At 35.0% G+C, this 24,488-nt stretch overlaps 1 protein-coding gene across 1 annotated transcript in view; it reads left to right on the forward strand.

The window, feature by feature from the left end:
- The window catches only part of LOC115431862 (myb-like protein D), a 34,406-nt gene extending 12,292 nt beyond the window's left edge, over positions 1-22,114 (forward strand). The window contains exon 4 of the mRNA XM_030152535.1: positions 21,956-22,114. Coding sequence (XP_030008395.1) covers positions 21,956-22,114 — 159 coding nt within the window. The remainder of the gene's footprint in view (positions 1-21,955) is intronic.
- Positions 22,115-24,488: the final 2,374 nt, after the last annotated feature.

A 24,488-nucleotide genomic window follows, 5' to 3' on the forward strand; every position in this document is an offset into this window, starting at 1 on the left:
GGTCGGGGTAATTAGACTGATTACTGGAAAGAATGATATAAAAATCTGACACACTGTACCTTTAAGAAAGGTTAAAAATAGAGAAAAAAATTCATTTGTGAACTGTCACCAAAGTAGGACTGGGTCTTTATGGCTTCAACCTCTTCAACCTGTTTTTCACTGGACTGTTTTCTTCTGCTTTACCTGCAACCTGAATCAAATATTTACACTCCAAAACTGATTTCTTCCACATTCTGTGCAGAACTACAGCGAATGTGTATTAGGATCTGAATGCTGCCAAAACACTGCTGACCTCCACAGCAGCTCTGTGCCAAAACACACCTTGTGAAGTTGCTAGTGCTGTACTATTGGCATGCTGCTTCCACTCGACCGCCTGTGTGGACAAGGTATGAGGGATTAGGGATGAAATCACTTGGACACAGACAGAGCTGAAAGATTAAAAAAAAAAAAACTAACATGTGACAGTTTTTTTCTGACAGCATATTAGGGCCACATAAGAAAAAAGAAAAAAAGGAAAAAAAAAAAAAAAAAAACGCTTGTCACTATGACAACAAAGTCGTTATATTTCGAGAATAAAGTCATTATTTAATGAGAGGAAAGTCGTAGTTGTAAAAAACTCATTATTTAATGAGAATAAAGTCGTACTAAAGTTGTAATATTTTGAAAATTCGACAGTTTCCAGTTTTACAGCGAAGGCAACAAGCGAAGCAGCGATGTGTTGATGGGGGGATGGGCTCAGTATTTGGCCTTTGTGTGTAAACCCCAAATGAAAGGAGAACTGCACTAAATGTTCCAAGTTCTACATTATTTGATGAGCGGGCACGACTTTATTCTCATTATATTATGACTTTATTCTTTAAATATAATGACTTTATTCTTTAAATATCACAACTTTATTCTCCTTAAATAATTGTTTTTTTTTCCTTTTAAACTACAACTTTATTCTTGTTAAATAATGACTTTATTCTCGAAATATTAATGAGTTTATTCTCGCTAAGTAATGAGTTTTTTTAAACTACAACTTTATTCTCATTAAATAATGACTTTTTAAACTATGACTTTATTCTCGTTATGACTTTAATCTCGAAATATAACGACTTTATTCTTGTTAAATAATGACTTTATTCTCGAAACATAACGACTAATCTCATTAAATAATGACTTTTTAAACTATGACTTTATTCTCATTAAATAATGACTTTATTCTCAAAACATTACGACTTTATTCTCGGCGAAATAATGAGTTTTTTTTTTTTTTATTACGACTTTATTCTCATTAAATAATGACTTTTTTCAACTATGTCTTTATTCTCGTTAAATAATGACTTTATTCTCGAAATATAACTACTATTCTCATTAAATAATGACTTTTTAAACTATGACTTTATTCTCATTAAATAATGACTTTATTCTCGAAATATAACGACTTTATTCTCGATAAATAATGACTTTTTTCCAACTATGTCTTTATTCTCGTTAAATGACTTTATTTTCAAAATACGACTATTCTCATTAAATAATGACTTTTTAAACTATGACTTTATTCTCATTAAATAATGACTTTATTCTCGATAAATAATTAGGGTTTTTTTATTACGACTTTATTCTCGTTAAATAATGACTTTATTCTCAAAATATAACGACTTTATTCTCATTAAATAATGACTTTTTAAACTATGACTTTATTCTCGTTATGACTTTAATCTCGAAATATAACGACTTTATTCTTGTTAAATAATGACTTTATTCTCGAAACATAACGACTAATCTCATTAAATAATGACTTTTTAAACTATGACTTTATTCTCATTAAATAATGACTTTATTCTCAAAACATTACGACTTTATTCTCGGCGAAATAATGAGTTTTTTTTTTTTTTATTACGACTTTATTCTCATTAAATAATGACTTTTTTCAACTATGTCTTTATTCTCGTTAAATAATGACTTTATTCTCGAAATATAACTACTATTCTCATTAAATAATGACTTTTTAAACTATGACTTTATTCTCATTAAATAATGACTTTATTCTCGAAATATAACGACTTTATTCTCGATAAATAATGACTTTTTTCCAACTATGTCTTTATTCTCGTTAAATGACTTTATTTTCAAAATACGACTATTCTCATTAAATAATGACTTTTTAAACTATGACTTTATTCTCATTAAATAATGACTTTATTCTCGATAAATAATTAGGGTTTTTTTATTACGACTTTATTCTCGTTAAATAATGACTTTATTCTCAAAATATAACGACTTTATTCTCATTAAATAATGACTTTTTAAACTATGACTTTATTCTCGTTATGACTTTAATCTCGAAATATAACGACTTTATTCTTGTTAAATAATGACTTTATTCTCGAAACATAACGACTAATCTCATTAAATAATGACTTTTTAAACTATGACTTTATTCTCATTAAATAATGACTTTATTCTCAAAACATTACGACTTTATTCTCGGCGAAATAATGAGTTTTTTTTTTTTTTATTACGACTTTATTCTCATTAAATAATGACTTTTTTCAACTATGTCTTTATTCTCGTTAAATAATGACTTTATTCTCGAAATATAACTACTATTCTCATTAAATAATGACTTTTTAAACTATGACTTTATTCTCATTAAATAATGACTTTATTCTCGAAATATAACGACTTTATTCTCGATAAATAATGACTTTTTTCCAACTATGTCTTTATTCTCGTTAAATGACTTTATTTTCAAAATACGACTATTCTCATTAAATAATGACTTTTTAAACTATGACTTTATTCTCATTAAATAATGACTTTATTCTCGATAAATAATTAGGGTTTTTTTATTACGACTTTATTCTCGTTAAATAATGACTTTATTCTCAAAATATAACGACTTTATTCTCGTTAAATAATGACTTTATTCTTTAAATATAACGACTTTATTCTCCTTAAATAGTAGTTTGTTTTTTTTTTAAACTACCATTTTATTCTCATTAAATAATGACTTTATTCTCGAAATATTAATGATTTTATTCTCACTAAGAAATGAGTTTTTTTAAATTACGACTTTATTGTCATTAAATAATGACTTAATTCTCAAAATATAACAACTTTACTCTCAGAGTAACAAGCATTTTTATTACCTCTGCCAGGAAGTGGTGTGATCACGTTGCTTTGTGTGTTTGTGTGTGTGTTTGTTTGTTTGTTAGCAAGATAATTTAAAAAGTTGTGGACGGATTTTCAGATACTGGCACCAGGAAGAAATGATTACTTTTCAAATGTCCCACATCATAATAATAATAACAGATTCCAGACTAACCGCGAACACCAACTGCTGCTGTGGGCTTGTAAAACTCTGCAAAAAATCCTCCAGTATGATGAGCTACTTAAACACATTTGGAGTGACTTGACCTTTTGCACATTGTAAACGTCCAGGTGGCAGCAGCCCACAGTGAGTCACTGTATCAAAATGAATGGACTCATTAGCTGAAACAGTACAGCAGACATCCCCCAGTAACACAGACTACCTCTAACAGTAAAACTGCACTCAAGAGCCGTGTAGAAAGTGTGGACTACTGTATTCTTGACCACTTAATCCATTTTTTTTTTTTTTAATCTCAGTCTCACACAAGAACTAAAGCTGCCTCCCCAAAGAGAGTCCATTTCAAAGTGCAAGACGGCTAAAATTTACTTAGGGGGTCAAATGAGTGGCCATTCTTGTCAAAAAAAAAAAAAAAAAAAAAGTTGTAAGAAATGCGTAGAACTGTGTTGAAATAATGCTAATCCACTTGTGCACAGACTACTGATATTATTTGACAGTGGAAGCTATATTTTCAGAAATATTGGATTTTGAATAGCACGTGTATGTGAAAACTTTTGCTGGTGGACGGACGTGACATTACCCATGATGCTCTGGTCAGTACCAGTACTTTATTAGTAATAAACTTATATACTTACTATTGCTAATTCTCCTCTTATTCATAAATGTTAGTATTGTGGATCTAAAACAATAACAGCTGACACAAAAACACAAAATGTGGCAGTGGACGGATGTGACATGGTTGTTACAGATCCCATCATACTGATGCTCGGCAGCCATGTCACTGTTTCCACTAATGATCCCTGTGCAAAAACTAGGATCAGAATTATTTATTGTATAGTTTATCATCAGACTAAAGAGTAAATAACAATATAGAATTGTTATTTCTTTATAAAAATGCTTATTATTAGAAAACTGTTGATTTAAAAAGTGACGTATGACATTCTTAATGTATGCACTGTAAAAAAAAAAAAAAAAAAAATCCTGTTTTTACGGAAAAAAAACTGGCAGCTGTGGTTTCTAGAACAATACTGTAAAAACACATCCAACTGTAAACATATTTGTGGAGCAACATGTGGATTTAACATTGGATTTAACTGGTAAATGGACTGCACTTATTTAGCTCATTTTCTCCACCTTCATGGTGTCCAAAGCACTTTCCAAATCCACCAGGTCCAACTGGGAACAATTTAAGGTTCAGTGTCCTCCATGTAAACTTTAACATACTGACTGTAAGAGCCAAGATTTGAACCACCAACCCTTTGGTTTTTGGACGAGCTGCTCTACCAACTATAATAATAATAATAATAATAATAATAATAATAATAATAATAATAATAATAATAATAATAATAATTAATAAATAAATAAATAAATAAATAAATATAAGCAAATACTCCGTTATTTCAACATTATGGTCTTTGCAATTTTAACGGTACCACATTCTTTTTCAATTTACAGTTTTATTTTCTAAAAACAATAGAAATCCATCATTTCTACATACAAATCTGGTTTTGTTCACATACTCTTCCTGTAAAAACTACAGCTATACTTGATTCAATCGTTAACACAAAAAATCTTTTCAAATAAACAACTTTGCATTGTATTGTCACAGTTTTTTTAAGTTGCAATTTTTACACCTTTTTGGTGTTAATTCTACAGTCATTTTTTACAGTGTGTATTGCCGTAACATAAGCAGGATGGATCAGCACCATACTCCATATTGAACCTGTAAAAATAAAACATGTGATATGTAGGATAGAATCTTATTAGAAAAAATGTGGAATCTAAAAGAACAGAACATTTGTTTTTTCAGGTAAATTCAGTTCAAATATAACTTGGCCATTTGTGACATGAAAATATAGCATTAATTGTGATGAAATTGGACATTTTTGAGCTGAAAACATAGTTCATATGACCATCAACATGTTGCAAAAGAACTGAAATCATGTAAATTTGCATAACTTGCATTTACCAACACAAAGTTCCTTCGGGGATTCACTTAGATTGATTTCTCATGCACAAAGACAGAAATAAGACCTCGAAGCAAATTTTAGCCAAAGAGAGTTTTGATCAGAAGGGTTAAAAAGTCTACGTCGGATCAGCACTGACTGTACAGTGACCCCCCCCCCACCCACACACACACACACACACACACAGTTTAACCTTACAGATGGCCAATGCCTGACAGGCTCTGGTGGGCATCACAAAAAAGGTCCTCGATCTAGAGCGGGGGTGTCAAACTCATTTTCTTTCAGGGCCTTCATTGGCAGTGTATCAGACCAGTAAAATAATAGAAGAACAGCCTATGAATAATAACTGCACGTTTGTCTTTGTTTTAGTGTGAAAAATAACATCACATTGTGAAACTAAAATTTATAAACCATCCAAACAAAAAAAAAAAAAAAGTCAGTAATCTGAGAAACTGACATTCCTTAAGAGAAATAAGTGTAATTTTAACAATATTATGCCTCATGTTATCATTTATACAAGTGCATTATGGATCTACAAAAGGCACAAAACATTTAGTAACAGATAGAATATTGTTAAAATTGCCCATTTCAGGTTCATATTTGTTTAAGTTATTCACATTTTATTGTTAAAGGATGGTTTGTAAATGAAAGTACTCTCTTAATATAAGGTTATTTTTTGCACTAAAGCAAAAAATAAACATTTGGAGTTGTCATTATTAGTATCTTGTCTATTTGTTGGACGAGGGGGCACAGCAGTTATATACGCAGGCAGGGTGCAATTTGTTGAGGGGGATGATTTTTTTTTTTTTTTTTTTTCAGTATTTTTTGCTTAATTCAAGCAAAAAAAAATCTGCCAATGGAAAAAGCGAAAATTTTCTTGGTAAGATTTCTTGAAATGAGTTTTTCAAGAAGTATTGTCTAAAAATCAGTTCTTATATCTCACTGTAAAGTTATTCTTTAGGTGTTTATGTCTTGTTTTAAGTGTGATGAGATATTTTGACTAGAAATGAGAAAAATACACTTGATAAGATTTGGATTTTTGCAGTGTATGAACTGTGACCAGAGCCAATCCCAACATCACCTCTGTAATCCAATGAACATAAGCAGGAGGGTTTTTCACCTTTACAGGCTGTACCTTTAATTGATTTATCTCCATTTAGTCTAATATTATGCTCTGTATTTGGCATTTTTTAGAGAAAATCTGATATTTTCCTATATTTAATCTAAGCAAAAAAAATCTGCCAATGGAAAAAGTGAAAATTATCTTGGTAAGATTTCTTGAAATAAAATTTTCAAAATCTATTGTGTAAAATTAAGTTCTTATGAAAAGTTACTCTTTAGGTGATTATGTCTTATTTTAAGTGTGATGAGATATTTTGACTAGGAATGAGAAAAATGCACTTGGTAAGATTTTGATTTTTGCAGTGTAACCTTTGGATTTAGTCTGAGCATCTTCATGATCCGTCAATGAAGTATAGGAAAATACCACATTTTCACTGAAAAATGCAAAATGCAGAGGATACTATTATAACACTGGTCAACAATAAATTTACAGGGTGGGGAAGAAAAATTTACAATATTTTGAGGCAGGGATTGAAAGACAGTGTATGACCAATTAGTTTATTGAAAGTCATGAGAATTTATTTGCCACAAGAAAATTGACATAATAAAAAATGTTTTTATTCTATGTGTCCTCCTTCTTTCTCAATAACTGCCTTCACACGCTTCCTGAAACTTGCGCAAGTGTTCCTCAAATATTCGGGTGACAACTTCTCCCATTCTTCTTTAATAGTATCTTTAAGAAAGTCGACATTGCTGTGTGATGTTCTATTGGTAGCATGTTCTAAAACGCCCCAAACAGCAGAATCCAGAGGGTTTAGATCTGGGCTAGAAGGCGGACATAAACATGATTCCCAAAAATTGCTAAAATTTGATTTGTTGCTGTTGTCAACAAGTGTTTTGGCGTTCTTGTGTAAGATTTTAACTTCAAATTTTATTTTACTGCATTTCTAACGCTCTTGTTGTCTTCCTCAAGTTCAATTGCCATTTTTCTCATGGATTTGGTTGGATCCTTTAGGATTTTGGATTTGAGAGCTTTAATAAAAGCTTCGGTACGTTTTTTGTTGGTTCCTCCGCTTCCAGACTTTCTCGTAATAGTTTTGCTCATAGTCATTCTCTTCTTTCCATTATAAACAGTCTTTATGGACACTCCAACTATTTTTGAAATCTCCTTTGGTGTGACGAGTGCATTCAGCAAATCACACACTCTTTGACGTTTGCTTTCCTGATTACTCATATGGGCAAAAGTTTCTGAAAAGGTATGGATAATAGTGTTAGGTATGATTATGACATCAATATATGTTTGGTTTCAAAACAATTGACGTAGTGCCTGCTGAGAAAAAACAACTAAATGTTCATTGTAAATTTTGCTTCCCCACCCTGTAGTATTTAAGTTTTTTGAGCTGATTTAAGATAATTTTGGTGTGCTGAATCCAAAAATCACATTAATTTTGCTCAATCAGGTCAACTTTCTGAACTATGCTACATATTGGCTTTTTAACATTTTTGTTTACGTTTATGGGCATTTTCACATCATATGATACAAAATTCTTTCATATTTCTTGCAATAAACGAGTTCTGAAGATTTTACTTTTGCCAATTTATGATTAATGTGTTTTTTTTAATATTACAGGTGAATGAAATGGCTTTGACTAGAAGATCTTGCAAAAATAAGCCTGACGTATTCTGCTACAGTTCTTAACACTTAAAAAATACATCCTGTTAGAAAATTTTTAATTTTTTTTTTTACTTAAAACCTATTTTGGGTGAGAACTATATAAAAAAAATCAACTGATAAAGTCACAGAAATGTCATCAATTTTGGGAGAAGATCAAATTTTTTAAAATCAAATTGGCAAAAAAAAACCTGACCTGACTGAGAAAAACAGATGTCATTTTTGGATTTAGAGGTGCAAAATGGTCCTAATTCAGTTGAAAAAAACCTAGACAACTTGTAAAAAAACATTTTTTTTTGTAACCCAGTGTAATAAATGGAGATAAATTACTTGGGAAAGACAAAAAATATATAAAAAAATATTTGGGAGTTGTAACAAAAGTAGTTGTGGGTGCTTAAGGGTTCAACTGCCTCAGTGTTCACAAGCTCCAAAAGGGCACAGATACACAACAATTTACACACTTCTTTTTTTTTTTTTTTTTTTTTTTTGCTATATAGAGTCATCTTGACATCTTGACAATCACAGTCTCACTCAGAAACATTTCAGTCACAAATTCTACCCAAAAACCTTTGTTACCGCAAATGTGGATTAAAAAATAAATAAATAAATAAATAAAAAATACATAAATACCTCCATCCACCTCAGAAACTACATTTAACCCTCCAGTATCCATGTGCACCTTTTAGGCACACTTTGCACTTCGTTTTAAAAAACTTCATATTATTTTTCATAATTTAAATAAGGTTAGAATTCAAAAGTTGTTCATTTTTGCATGATCTTTAAAATTCTGGCCACCAACTAAAATGTGCACATTGTAAACAAAAGAAAATTACAAGACTAGCATCTGTCTCCCAAGTGTGCCTAAAACGCACTATTTCTTCCATTTGATATGTATGATTAGGACTGACCTTGATTTACAAAAATAAAATCAAATTAGAGCAGAAAAATAAATCAGTATATAATATTTAATAGTTTGATTTATAGGTGTGCATTTTTGGCACACTTGGTGACAGATGCTAGTATTTTTGAACATTTGACCTAGCGCCAAAAATAATCATGCAAATTAACCAATGTTAAGTTAATCATTGACATATGCCAGGATGAAAAAATCAAATAATATGTGATCCACTTTTTATGTAGTATATTGAAAAAAAATAATTTTTTGTGTTTTTTGCATCCAAAAAAATGTTTTGTTTACATTACAAACACAGCATTTAAAGGGTTAAAAAATGTGACAATTATTGAGTATTTGGTATTTTTATTTACGGCTCAAGTTGATGAAATAGAAAAAAGTGTAAAAGAATTAAAAACTGTTTGAATTTTTTTTTTTTTTTTTTGACATTATTCCACAAGTGTGCCAAAAAGGCACACTTGGTGCTTAGTAAGGGCCTTGCTGGATGGGATACCAGAGGGATAAGCATCAGTCAGAGTCCAGATCTGTCTCCTCACCTCTCCGTCTGATCAGCGGTGAGTGAAGGACAGAAAAGAACGGCCTCACATTCCCATTGACAGAACAGTGGAGGTTGATTTTCAACAGAGGGTGGAAAGAAAGAACAAAACAATCCACACTTTCCGACGGAGGCAGATTGGGTCCGGTGGGTTTGAGCAGTAGGCAGCGAGCGGGGGCCTCATGAGAATAGTAACATGGAAGAATCAGTTTTCACCCCACACTTCAGTATAATTAGACATGATTAACAACGCCGAGTGCTTTAGCATGTGGAAATGAAGAGGTTGTCAACTAAAATGGAAAAGTCGAGAGAAAGGTTGAGGGTCTGCGCAAGAACCTAAGTGTCCACTCGGTGAAATATGGGGAACGCTGCTGAGAGCTTTTATCAACACAATTATTTTGATCTGGCAGAATTTCAACCACTCATTAGATCTTAGATTAGTTTTTTGCCTCAAGGATGGGTGGAAAATGATAAGTCTGGTCTGGTCTACAAGTAAAATATTTCCAGAAAAAAACTGCAGTCACTTTGGGTTCGGGTCAATAATAAAGAAAATGAAGTGATAGTCGGCTACAGTTTATTCAGGATAGTGTCAAACTCTTAAATTCTCAAGAATTTTGCAGAAGGATAATTAACCCTTAGGGGTCTGAGTCTATTTTGGCCGTTTTTGAGTACTTTTGATTTTGTCTTTATATACTATATAAAGAAATGTTTACTATACCCACGTTTGGTATCCTTTTTTTTCAGCATAGCTTCATCTGTCTCATCTGTCTATTATTTTTTTCACTTTAACCTAATATATCAACACAAAAGGATAAAAACTCACAAAAAATATAAAATCCGATTTGAAAAATTTATATAATTTATTGCATAAATAACACAAAGATGCTTAAGGAACCTTTTCAAAGACTATAAAAGTGAATATTGGTTTCAAATATTACATATATAAAATCAAAATTGTAATAAATTAAAACTAGACTCAAATATTTATTTTTTTTAATTTTTTTAAATTTTTATAACCCCTTTAGCCCTATTGGCCCAGCTGCGGGCCTAAAAAATTATATTAATATTCATCTACTATAAAAATATAATAAATCAGGACAATGGATGTTTTTTTCAACTTTTGCTCAAAGTTTAGACCCTAATGTTAATAAAAGTACATCAAAAGTGTATTTTAGTGCAAACTTTAAAGATCCCGTATTATGCAAATCTCACTTTGTGACAGTTTTCTTATAGTAGTGTGTGTTGCAGTAGCCTCATTATGAGGTTCGAATTTGAAAACTGTCTGTTTCCTCCCTGCCTTGCTACACCACATTTTGTGAAAATGCCTGCTCATACGGCCGAGTTTGAGTTGGGTCCGCTTATGATGACATAAGCGGATTTAACTCCTCCCCCTGACTGTGGCCCCACTCTGCATGAAAAGGTGAGCCCCACCCTGGCAAAGTACCTCTTGGACAACAAACATGGCGAAGGCGAGACACGCAAGTTGTGGTGTTGTTGGCTGCACACACCAACACGATAGTTTATTTTTGCTCCCCACTTCCAAGTCTCTCCGTAAAAAGTGGCTGGATTATATCTTTGATGGTCATGGACCAAACTACATTCCCAAACGCTTGTATGTGTGTGCCCGGCAGTTCACGGACGAGTGTTTTTGAACATGGGCCCATACAGCTCCGGCTTAGCACAAAGACTCCGAATCAAGAAGGACGCAGTACCAACGCTTCGTGACCCAAGTACAAGTGTGGGAGATGTAAGTTCTTATCATTTTTTTTGTATCTTTAGTGCATAACCCTACATTACGGATAAGCTGGTGGTTGTTTATGTGTACGTCTAACGTTAGCATGGCAGCTAACATAGCTCAGTTACTGCTGCTAACGTTTGCGTCCCCGTTAACATGCAAGAGCTGATAATATCCAGAGACATTCAACAGAACTACTTTGAACACGGGGCTTTTGTGGTTGGCATCAGTATAGTTAGCATCAAGCTTGTTAGTAGCTGCCTGCATTAGTGGTGGCAGGCGTCTTTCCGTGTCAGGTCCACGAACCCGACACAACACCGCCGTTTTCCGTCGGCGCTCAATCACGCCTCAAGGCAAAGAAAGCCAGTGTTTGGAAAGACGTTCTGTCTGAGACATGTATTGTAGACGAGAGAGGGGCATTTCAGACAGGTGACTTGTGTATTCAGAACAGATAAGTAGTACCGCTAGCGTAAGCCGCGTCCTCTCCCAGAGAGGGGAGGAGGAGTGGGTGTGGACAGATGCGTTCATTTGCATACCTGGAAGCAGGCCCAGAAACAGCCTGTTCTGAGGAGGGCTGGTGAGAGTGACTTTTTCGACCGCTGAAACTCCGAAAAAAGGATGATTTTGGGGCGAACAAACTTAAATACTATGTTTTTGGGCTTCTGAGACCTATATGACGTGACTGAAAAATAGCATAATACGGGACCTTTAATGTTCAGACATGATTTTTAATCTTTGTGGAGTGAAATATACGCCATTAAAAATCTCCGACACAAAGAATTAATTAACGCATATCGTCGTCAATCCAATCCTGGTTTTCACATCAGGTTTAGGTGGGGTCATTCTCACCCTTACCTTAATGCTAATACAGTCTGTGGATTACAATCTGCAATCTTTTTTTGAAAAAGGACAAAAAATGACGTAGATCTGGTCAGAAATACATCTGCTTTATATCGCTATAATAACGCTATATCGCTTGTTAAGTCCAGTTTCAAATCGTCATATTTCCGGTTGTATTTGCTCTATCAACATCAAATAAAAAGTGAGAGTATTTCAAGTCCGCACTTTCGAATGCAATTGTCCCCAGTGGTCTACGAAAATGCTGACATGATTTAAAGTTACTATTAGTTATCAATTATTATTTTGGTTTTTATTTTCATTGCTGTTTCAAAATTCAGAGGTGGTTCGGGAAAGGGGGGGGGGGGGATTTTGAAACTGTTTCTATTGAGCAAACAATTGAATTTTTATGAATATTTCAAATAAATCATACATTCAGAATTATCCCCACAGACACGTCAGGGGTTAAAGGGTTATGATTTAGAAATGTTATATAAATGGACAGTACATAAACCTACAATCTTTTGTTTTCCTCCCAATTTTATAGGATATACCACAGTTTATTTCTGAAGTAGATCATTTCCCCAAAACTGTACACCAGAGAAAAGTGAAAAAGAATGAAGAATGTTCTCACCTTATTAAACACTGAGACAAACAGAGGAAAGTCAAAGGTGTAAGTTAGAAAACAGCTACAGGTTCATGCAAACAATTCATCCTGAGAGCAGAATAGTATTTTTGTCAAGGTGACTCAACTACAATATAATCCCTCTCTCGCTCCTCCATCTTGTTAAATAAGCGTCTTTCTAAAAGCATCTAATATATCTAATACAGCAGCTCCTTCCCATTTCTGAATCTGAATGCACTCCGTCGTCCGGCGCTGTATACAGTAAGTGCTTGTCGATAATGTTTTGTCAAGTGCAGTTAGTTCTTTGCAGTTTCTTTATTGAGTGTCGGTTTCATCTTGTTCGCATATGCCGGCACCCAGGGGCACTGTTGGCTTACATGCATTTAGAGCTGCTGAATGGGCATTTGCACTTCAGTTTCATCAGGGACGACGAAGCTTTGGACGAGAAAAGCAGCAGAAACACATTGAAACAGACTTCCAGTACCCGGCGCAGACCTACACTTATCTAATCACGTAATAGCAGCTAATCAAAGTGACATTTCTGCCCAGACAGTTTAATGCGAAAGCTTAAAGATCCCTGGTTAGGCTCTCTACACTCGCCTTCTACTCCATGCTGTTTCATGCTGGGGTGAAGGCTGGACGGAGGTAATTTACTGAAAACAGCTGCTTTAGAGTTTAGTACATGTATGCAGGCCAGAAATGGACAGGGGGTCCCAAAAAAAATGTGTATAATTTCCTCACCGAATAATTTGTTACCTCCGCCAAAGAGGTTATGTTTTTGTCGGCGTTGGTTTGTCTGTCTGTTTGTGTGCAAGATAACTCCAAAAGTTATGGACGGATTTGGGTGAACATTTCAGGAAATGTTGATACTGGCACAAGGAACAAATGATTAAATTTTGGTGGTGATCGGGGGTAGGGGCGGCCACTGATCTACCTTGGTGGAGGTCTGCGCTCCTCGAGTGCTTTTCTAGAAAAGACAGCGCAAGTGAAGATTGGTTTCAAATATTAGGTATATAAGATCAAAAGTGTAATAAATGAAAACTAGACTCAAATATTTGAAATAAAAGTGTATCTTTACATAGGTGTTTTCTGCGGTATCCCCCCCCCCCGCGCTACTCCTGATATCCACATCTGGTTTAGGAGGGGGGGTCCTTTTCACCCTTACCTGTACTGCTAATGGGGTCTGTGGATTAGAATCTGCCAGTTTTTTCCGTTTTGAAAAAGGACAAAAAATGACCAAGATATGGTCCGAAATATAACCCCCCCTACACACACACACACACACACACACACACACACACCTCATTTTCATACTTTTACTCATGTTTGTTTACTCTGGTTTCAGACTGTCATATCTCTGGTTGTAATTTGCTCTATCAACACCAAATAAAAAGTGGGAAAGTGTTTCAAGTCCGCACTTTTGAATGCAGTTGTAGATTACATGACCGACTTTTGATGCTACGATGTGTCGAAAGTGTCGTGTAATTCAGTCACGGGGCCGTGACCGTGGACCCCTAAGGGTTACAAGAAAGAAAAGGGCATAAAAAGAGATCATACATGTCACTTACTTTTAAGATCTAGATTCTAAACAAGGAAAGCACTTGGAGGGCGCAGACCTCCGCCAAGACAGATCTGCCCCCCCCCCCCCCCCCCCCCTCCGAAATATAACCCCCCCCTACACACACACACACACACACACACACACACACACACACACCTCATTTTCATCGTTTTACTCATGTTTGTTTGCTCTGGTTTCAAACTGTCATATCTCTGGTTGTATTTGCTCTATCAACACCAAATAAAAATTGGGAGAGTGTTCCATCCATCCATCCATTTTCTTCCGCTTATCCGGGGCCGGGTCGTGGGGGTAACAGTCTAAGCAGGGATGCCCAGACTTCCCTCTCCCCAGACTCCTCCTCCAGCTCTTCCTGGGGGACCCCGAGGCGTTCCCAGGCCAGCCAAGAGACATAGTCTCTCCAACGTATCCTGGGTCTTCCCTGAGGTCTCCCGGTGGGACATGCCCGGAACACCTCCCCAGGGAGGCGTCCAGGAGGCGTCCGAAACAGATGCCCGAGCCACCTCAGCGTGCCCCTCTGGATGTGGAGGAGCAGTGGCTCTATTCCGAGTTCCTCCCTGGTGACTGAGCTCCTCACCCTATCCCTAAGGGTGCGCCCAGCCACCATGCGGAGGAAACTCATTTTGACCGCTTGTATCCGGGATTTTGTCCTTTCGGTCATGACCATAGGTGAGGGTAGGAACGTAGACTGACCGGTAAATCAAGAGCTTCGCCTCTCGGCTCAGCTCGTTCTTCACCACAACCGACCGATACAGCAACCACATCACTGCAGACACTGCACCGATCCGTCTGTCAATCTCACACTCCATCCTTCCCTCACTCATGAGCAAGACCCCGAGATACTTAAACTCCTCCACTTGGGGCAAAGACTCCTCACCGACCCGGAGAGAGAAGACCACCTTTTTCCGGTCGAGAACCATGAGAGTGTTTCAAGTCCACACTTTTGAATTCAATTGTGGTCTACGTGACTGACTTTCGATGCTACGTGTTGAAAGTGTCATGTGATTCAGTCACGGGGCCGTGACCGTGGACCCCTAAGGGTTAGAAAAAGGCATGAAAGAGATAATAAATGTCACTTAATTTTAAGATCTAGATTCTAAACAAAGAAAGCAGAGAGCGCAGACCTCCACCAAGACAGACCTGACCCCCCCGCCCCCATCAACACCCAAATGTAATCATTTCTTCCTTGTGCCAGTATCAATATTTCCTGAAAATTTCATGAAAATCCATCCATAACTTTTTGAGTTATCTTGCTAACACACAAACATGCACACAAAGCAAAGTGATCACGATACCTCCTGGCGGTAATAACTCATAATCATATATAAAGGAAGGAGCGTCTTGAATATTTGTTTATTCTGTTTAGTCCTACTGTGGGTGGGTGAGTAATCAGAGTAAGTCACAATATCAATTTAAATTTTATAACCCTTAAGCAATATGCTACTATTATGACATGATGTCCATTATAACAATCATGTCACATTCTAGTAGGGCTGCTCGATTATAGGAAAAAAAAATAATCACGATTATTTTAGCAATAATTGAAATCACGATTATTAAAAACGATTATTTGTTAACCTTAAAGTTGTTTACTTTTTTCTTGCAAAACAATGTAAAATATACTCTTTAAACATAAATAAAGCTTTTAACCACTAAAACAAAGTATGTTCACTTTTGTACGAAACAAAAAAATCTTTGAATGCAAATAAGTGTACTGTAAATTCAAGTGTTTCCTTTTGTAAATAAATAGTGCACTGTAATTAAACTGCTATAGACTTGCCATAGAACTGTAGCAATAAAAAAAACTCATGTAAAGTGCAAATTATAAATTCAAGTATGTTCAATGTAGTATGAAACATAGTAAATTCAGTGGCGTGCTGTGAGGTTTCAGTTCAGGCCTTCTGTATACATCAGCCATGTATAGAATATGCACGTTAGGGTTATACAGGTTAGGTTAGGTTAATACGGGAGTTGCAGCGTAAAGAGATTCGGAGACTGAAGACTGCATTGCGGACGAAGTTGTAAACGGAGCTGTTTTTATGTGTTTTAGTTTTTCATAAGATTATGATAAAGGTGGCGGTGGTTAAACTTTTGATGGTTCAAAGGTTTGTTGTGTTAGCGGTCGGTGCGGACACAACTACGAAACACTTTTTGCACGTGATGTGTTTTGCTCTTCGTCTTCTTCATCAAACCCAAAGTGATTCCATACAATTGAATTTGACTTGCCTTTTTTGTTTACCAAGCACTTCTGCTGCCGTTTTTCCAGGTCGGTGGTCCAACTGTCCTCTTGGGGTGGACCTGCCGGCTAGCAGGCAGCAGTAGCTTAGAGGGGGGCGGGGCAGAGCAGCTCATGGGAGCTTGCGTGCGCGCGAATTAAAACAACTCAAAATTAATAATCGTTTTTTCTCGATTACATAATTTTTGTAATCCTTGCGGGTAATAATCGAAATCGTAATCGAATTTCGATTAATTGCACAGCCCTACATTCTAGTGATATTATTGTGGTAATTGTGAGGCGTTCAACACAGACGGATACAGAGCGGTTTGATCTAGAGGAAATAAAACTACAATACGATACAAAAGACTGTTGATTTCCTTGCACGTATATAGGTACGATGCACACAACTGAAAAACGGACTCATAATTTCTGCTTAGACTGTACACATCTTCATTACATGGCCCGCCAACCTTGACCCAGAGGTAAGGTTTCTGAACGTCGTCTCTTTCTGGTTTTCATTTCCCACTTCAATCTGTAGTGGAGGTGGAGGATTGGTGATTGGTATTGATTTAAAATGGTTCCCCGCCGGACTAGAAAAAAAGCTATTTTTTTACATTGTAAGTTACAAAGTGGTTACACCTTCAGGGCGACAGAGTCAGAATAGAAGGAAAAAATACACACAAGGTCGCTACATTATAAACAAGTCACTCACATAAGTATTATTATCCCCCTGGGAGACACTGGGGATCATTGGATAACCACTGGCACCTGGAAATGCACTGTTAGAAGCTACAGCAGGGGTGTCAAACTCATTTTAGTTCAGGGGTCACATTCAGCTAAATTTGATCTGAAGTGGGCCGGACCAGTAAAATAATAACATAATAATATATAAATAATGACAACTCCAGATTTTTGTCTTTGTTTTAGTGTAAAATAAATAAATAAATTATGAAAATACTTACTTTTATAAACTAAACAAAAAAAAAAAAAAAAAAAAAAAGAAAAAAACTGAAATTTAAATTAAAAAATGTAAGAAAATTTAGTGCAATTTTAACAATATTATTCCTCAACTTATCATTTCTACATGTGCATTATGGATCAGATCTACAAAGATACTAAACACTGAGGAACAGGAAGAAAAATTGTTAAAATTGTGCTTAATTTTCATTAGACATTTCGAGTTGTTCATATTTGTTCAGGTTATTTACATTTGATTGTTTCAGGATAGTTGGTAAATGTAAATATTTTCATAATTTAAGGTTATTTTTTGCAATAAAACAAAGACAAAAATGTGATGTTGTTAATTCTAGATTTTTTGCTAAATTCAAGATTTTTTGCTAAATTTAAGATTTTTTTTTTTTTGGCTTAATTCAAGATATTTTTTTTACTTAATTGAAGATTTTTTCTTTTGCTTAATTCAAGGTTTTTTCCTTGATTCGAGCAATTTTAGAGAATTTTATCCATAATTTTTATACATTTTAGTTAGTCTTATAAACACACAATCCAGTTTCAGTTAGTTATCGTTCTTTCTTTAAATTACAGTTTTTAATTATTTCAGTTAACGAAAAAAATTTTTCAATTCTAGTTTTCGTCATTTTGTTAGATTTCGGTAACGATAATAACCTTGACACCCACACCACACTCCTCTTCCTCTCAGCCATGCTCTCCTCTCATGCGCAGTATTGAACTGATGCTAACAGGCTAACGACAGCTAACTGGAATTGCTGCACTTCTGGTCACATGACATGTATGGACTTGTTCAATTTTATGCTGCCGGGGGGTGGGTTGGTACAAAACCTTGAAATAAGTTACCCTATAACACAGGTGTCAAACATGTGGCCTGGGGGCCAAATCCGGCCCACCAAAGGGTCCAATCTGGCCCGTGGGATGAATTTGTGAAACGCAAAAATTACACTGAAGATATTAGCAATCAATGGTGTGAAAATCATTTTAATTCAGGTTCCACATACAGACGCATACAGTCCAATTAGATTTGAAGTGGGTCAGAACAGTAAAATATTATCATTATAACCTATAAATAATGACAACCCCAAATGTTCTCTTTTAAAGTAAAATTACATGAAAATGTTTACATTACCAAACTATACTTTTACAAAAAAACATGAATAACCTGAAAAAATATGAACTAACAGAAATATCTTAAGAAAAGTAAATGCAATTTTACCAATATTCTGCTTGTTACTAAATATTTTTAACAATTATAACGCACATGTGTAAATGATAAAATGAAAAAACCAAAGCATAATATTGTTAAAATTGCACTTGTTTTTCTTACAACAATTTAAGTTGTTCATGTTATTCGGATTTTTAACAAAACTTTGTAGATCTAAACCTGCTCATTATATGATTTTACTTTTTTCACTGTTGTTATTTTACTGGTTTGGCCCACTTGAGATCAAATTGGGCTGAATGTGACCCCTGAACTAAAATGAGTTTGACACCCCTGCCCTATAAGATTCAGACAGGTGCTTTTATTTCACATTTATCAATTAATATCAATACTTCTTTAGCGTAATTGATCCTCAAATGAGTAGTGTGTGAGTATCGATATATTGATACCACTGAATGGATACATCCACCACTACTGGGCTGTTATTTACACAGTTTTCTAAGGTTATGAGTCCATTACACTATAAAAAATAAGGAGCTTAGCAAGAGTAGATAGGAAAAGTACCTAATAGTAAAATACATCACAAACCAATAGCAGCCTGCGAGCACCGAAAGGTCCTAAATGCCCAAACTAACCTGAACAACAAAACTTTTATGAAACTATTAGATTTATTGTAGGAGTGTTGTGTTGAGACTTTATTTTTGGCTACAGACTATACGCCTAATAAACAGCTAAGTGAGTTTATTACCGGTTTCCTTACAAATGGAACAAAGTGGGCAGAAAAAACAAATCTGACTCATTAGACTTTAACAATATCACTAACAAAAAGACGACTGAACATTTAGGCGGTGGTTTTGATAGCGCTAGAGAGAGGCATATTCTAAAGCAGAGCGGTAAATATACCAATTAATTAGTTTTTGGCATACATGAGCTGTGAGATACTGAACGCAACTGAAACGACAAAATCACCGACAGAACATAAGCTGAAGAAAAGAAAAGAAAAGAAAACAGCCACACACTACAAGACTACACCAAACAACTCAATCAATTATTGTATTTTTTTTAAAGAACAGCCTCCAAACCTTCCACTGAAAAAGACACTCTTACAGTCGATAAATGCCCACATTACTTTGCAAAACCATCAGAAAAGTCATATTATACTGGGCCCTGTGGACCCACAGTGGGTTAGACATAATGAAGAGATAGTGGAGAGAAAGCAGCTCAGTCTGGGTTTAGATAAAACAAGAGAAACAACATTCCTCTATCATGACAACCACAACATACTCCAGTACAATGAGAATGAATTATGTTAGGGAACATGAAGTTGGTTCCGTAAATGGAACCAGTTCCGAGTTCCGAGCTCATAACCTGTTCCGTCTAAGGCAGGCATGTCCAAAGTCCGGCCCGGGGGCCAATCATGGCCCGCGATCAGATTTTATACGGCCCGCAGCTTGGGTTTTATATTATATTATTTATGGCCTGTTTGGACTGTTGAACCGAGTACATGAATCATAAAAGGTTCAAAATGCAGTTTCTCCTTTCACCTCATGGTGGCAGCACCACTCTAACTCTATCAGGCTCTGTGACTTTGCCGTGAACCATTTTCGCTAATTTCTAACCACGGCGCCTGTAAATAAAACAAAAGGAAAGTTGACAGTGAGGGCCGCCGCTTCCAGGAGAGATGGGAATTACAATTTTTTTTCACTGAAAATCAAGGTGATTGTGTTTGCCTAATTTGTCGAGACATTGTTGCCTTGTTTAAGGAATTCAATGTAAAGAGACACGAGCAGACAAAACATGCTAACGCATACGACAAACTAGCAGGGAGTGAGCGCTCTGAAAAAGTGAAGCAAATTCAAGCTGCTTTAAACTCCCAACAGTGACTCTTCATGTGAACCTGGGAGTTCAATGAACTCACCACCAAGGCAGGCTACCAAGTTGCCAGGTTAGTTGCCTATAATTGCTGGTGTTATGGACTTGTAGATGTGACACAAATATTACTTTCTGAATGATTTTGTGAAAGACAAGAGTAAGAGTCAAATGTTTTCATCTTAAACGTTAACAGACTTTGCATTACTGAGTAATATATGAGTACTGATTACTCATATAAGTCATGTTTAAAATGAATGTGGGGTTAAGATTTTTATCAACTTCTTGGAAGTTTAAGATACTCTATACAGTTTGTTCTATGTTATCTGACTCCAGATGTGAAAGGAAGGCAGAATTGTTTTTTTTTTTTTTCTTAATTTGTTCACACCTGAGTGGCTTAGATTTGGTTACATTGCCATTTTAAAAAATTATATTGTGACAATGAAAATAAAATTATTGTAGAACAGCACATTTATATGTCATTTTTACTGTTTAAAAAACGTCCGAAGGGACCACTGGCCCTTGGCAATCTCCACATTATCAGATCTGGCCCTCTTTAAAAAAAGTTTGGACACCCCTGGTCTAAGGATCTAGTTCGGAACCGTTTTTGGAACTCGGAACTGGTTCTGTATATGGAACCAACTTCATGCTCCCATTATGGTATACTTTCCAATGTTCCAATGTTTCTATTAACTCTTTCTCCGCCATTGACGAGATATTCCGTCAATCCGTGTTTTCACTTTTATGCTATAGTTGGAGGTGTTGCGGATTGTGTGAATTACTTTCCTTTGGCCAAAAACAAACAATTAAGCAGCTTTTTCGGAAAAATGACGGACCGGGTTTAACGTTTTCGCACCGGAGTCTCCGTATCCCATGGCAACGCATACAGTGCCAGTCACTGTGAATGGGGAAATGATGAAATTTTCAGGGTTTGTTGGAAATGGGCCCCCCCGTGGGCCCCCCCAACCCCGATCACCACCAAAATTTAATCATTTCTTCCTTATCCCATTTCCAACAAACCCTGAAAATTTCATCAAAATCTGTCCATAACTTTTTGAGTTATGTTGCACACTAGCGGACAGACAAACAAACAAACAGACAGACAGACAGACAGACAGACAAACAAACCCTGGCAAAAACATAACCTCCTTGGCGGAGGTAATAATAATAATAAATAATAATAATAATAATAATAATAATAATAATAATAATAATAATAATAATAATAAATTAGTATTTCTTGTGCAAAGCTGTACGTAGCGGCTCCACTGCTACTGTTGTGTCCATATCAAACAAATCCAATCTAATCTAATGTTTATCATGGACCTTCACGCATGCATCGGTGCCAGTGGGAAACACTACATGCATGTCTGTTCAAGCCTCTCTCTCTCTCTCTCTCTCTCTCTCTCTCTCTCTCTCTCTCTCTCTCTCGCTCGCTCGCTCGCTCTCGCTGTCAGCTTCTCCAGCCTTTTCAACTGTCGTCATGTCCACAGAGCCAGGATGTCACTGTAAACCTCCGTCCCGGTCTGTGCCAGTCTGGTCCGGTACCTCTGGGACAGATTACAGCCCTTTGCTCCCCACTGTTCCCCATCCTGGCCTCTCCTGCTGTGACAGACTGCTCCTTGTCCTTTGCCATGGCTAGAGGCTGTTAATGCCAGTCAGCCGCTTCAATACTGGGAATCTTTATGCTAGCCAGCTGAGTAACCTCTGGCACTGTGTGTATGTGTGTGTGTAACTGTAGGTGTGTAACTTTGTGTAGTGTGGTTCGCTCCTGGCCTCCTTCCTGCTGTGTCTCTCTTAACCTCTTTGTGGGTCACATCCACTTTTGGAAGCACTTTTAACGCTGGAAGCATGACATATAACATTACAATGGCCGACCCCCATGCTATACAACACGGAGAGAGGGAACTTTGTGCGCCGCTTTCTGTCACTTTCTCTCATCTCATTATAGCAGCACATCATAGGAAGCCATTCAGCTCCTTCCACAGTGTCAGTCAGGGCTGGAAGAAAATATCGGTATCGCAATATATCACAATATTTCATTTCAAAATACTGTATCGATATTCAAAAGTACTGTATCGAGACTTTTAGGTGTTTATTCAAATGCAGACATGGCAGAGGTTCATTTTCGTTTTTCCAGATCTTTTATTTCTGTATTCACATGAGTATTTTACTCTTTTATTTCTATATTTACATGGGTATTTTACTCATATTTCTATATTCACATGGGTATTTTACTCTTATTTCTATATTCACATGGGTATTTTACTCTTTTATTTCTATATTTACATGGGTATTTTACTCTTATTTCTATATTCACATGGGTATTTTACTCTTATTTCTATATTCACATGAGTATTTTACTCTTTTATTTCTATATTTACATGGGTATTTTACTCTTATTTCTATATTCACATGGGTATTTTACTCTTATTTCTATATTCACATGGGTATTTTACTCTTTTATTTCTATATTCACATGGGTATTTTACGCTTTTATTTCTATATTCACATGGGTATTTTACTCTTTTATTTCTATATTCACATGGGTATTTTACTCTTTATTTCTATATTCACATGGGTATTTTACTCTTATTTCTATATTCACATGGGTATTTTACTCTTATTTCTATATTCACATGGGTATTTTACTCTTATTTCTATATATACATGGGTATTTTACTCTTTTATTTCTATATTCACATGGGTATTTTACTCTTATTTCTATATTCACATGGGTATTCTACTTTTTTATTTCTATATTTACATGGGTGTTTTACTCTTTTATTTCTATATTTGCATGGGTATTTTACTCTTATTTCTATATTCGCATGGGTATTTTACTCTTATTTCTATATATACATGGGTATTTTACTCTTTTATTTCTATATTCACATGGGTATTTTACTCTTATTTCTATATTCACATGGGTATTCTACTTTTTTATTTCTATATTTACATGGGTGTTTTACTCTTTTATTTCTATATTCACATGGGTATTTTACTCTTATTTCTATATTCACATGGGTATTTTACTCTTATTTCTATATTCACATGGGTATTTTACTCTTATTTCTATATTCACATGAGTATTTTACTCTTTTATTTCTATATTTACATGGGTATTTTACTCTTATTTCTATATTCACATGGGTATTTTACTCTTATTTCTATATTCACATGGGTATTTTACTCTTTTATTTCTATATTCACATGGGTATTTTACGCTTTTATTTCTATATTCACATGGGTATTTTACTCTTATTTCTATATTCACATGGGTATTTTACTCTTTTATTTCTATATTCACATGGGTATTTTACTCTTTTATTTCTATATTCACATGGGTATTTTACTCTTATTTCTATATTCACATGGGTATTTTACTCTTATTTCTATATTCACATGGGTATTTTACTCTTATTTCTATATATACATGGGTATTTTACTCTTTTATTTCTATATTCACATGGGTATTTTACTCTTATTTCTATATTCACATGGGTATTCTACTTTTTTATTTCTATATTTACATGGGTGTTTTACTCTTTTATTTCTATATTTGCATGGGTATTTTACTCTTATTTCTATATTCGCATGGGTATTTTACTCTTATTTCTATATATACATGGGTATTTTACTCTTTTATTTCTATATTCACATGGGTATTTTACTCTTATTTCTATATTCACATGGGTATTTTACTCTTTTATTTCTATATTTACATGGGTATTTTACTCTTTTATTTATATATTCACATGGGTATTTTACTCTTATTTCTATATTCACATGGGTATTTTACTCTTATTTCTATATTTGCATGGGTATTTTACTCTTATTTCTATATTCGCATGGGTATTTTACTCTTATTTCTATATATACATGGGTATTTTACTCTTTTATTTCTATATTCACATGGGTATTTTACTCTTATTTCTATATTCACATGGGTATTTTACTCTTATTTCTATATTCACATGGGTATTTTACTCTTATTTCTATATTCACATGGGTATTTTACTCTTA

This window comes from Sphaeramia orbicularis, chromosome 13, assembly GCF_902148855.1.
Source record: "Sphaeramia orbicularis chromosome 13, fSphaOr1.1, whole genome shotgun sequence".
Lineage (NCBI taxonomy): Eukaryota > Metazoa > Chordata > Actinopteri > Kurtiformes > Apogonidae > Sphaeramia > Sphaeramia orbicularis.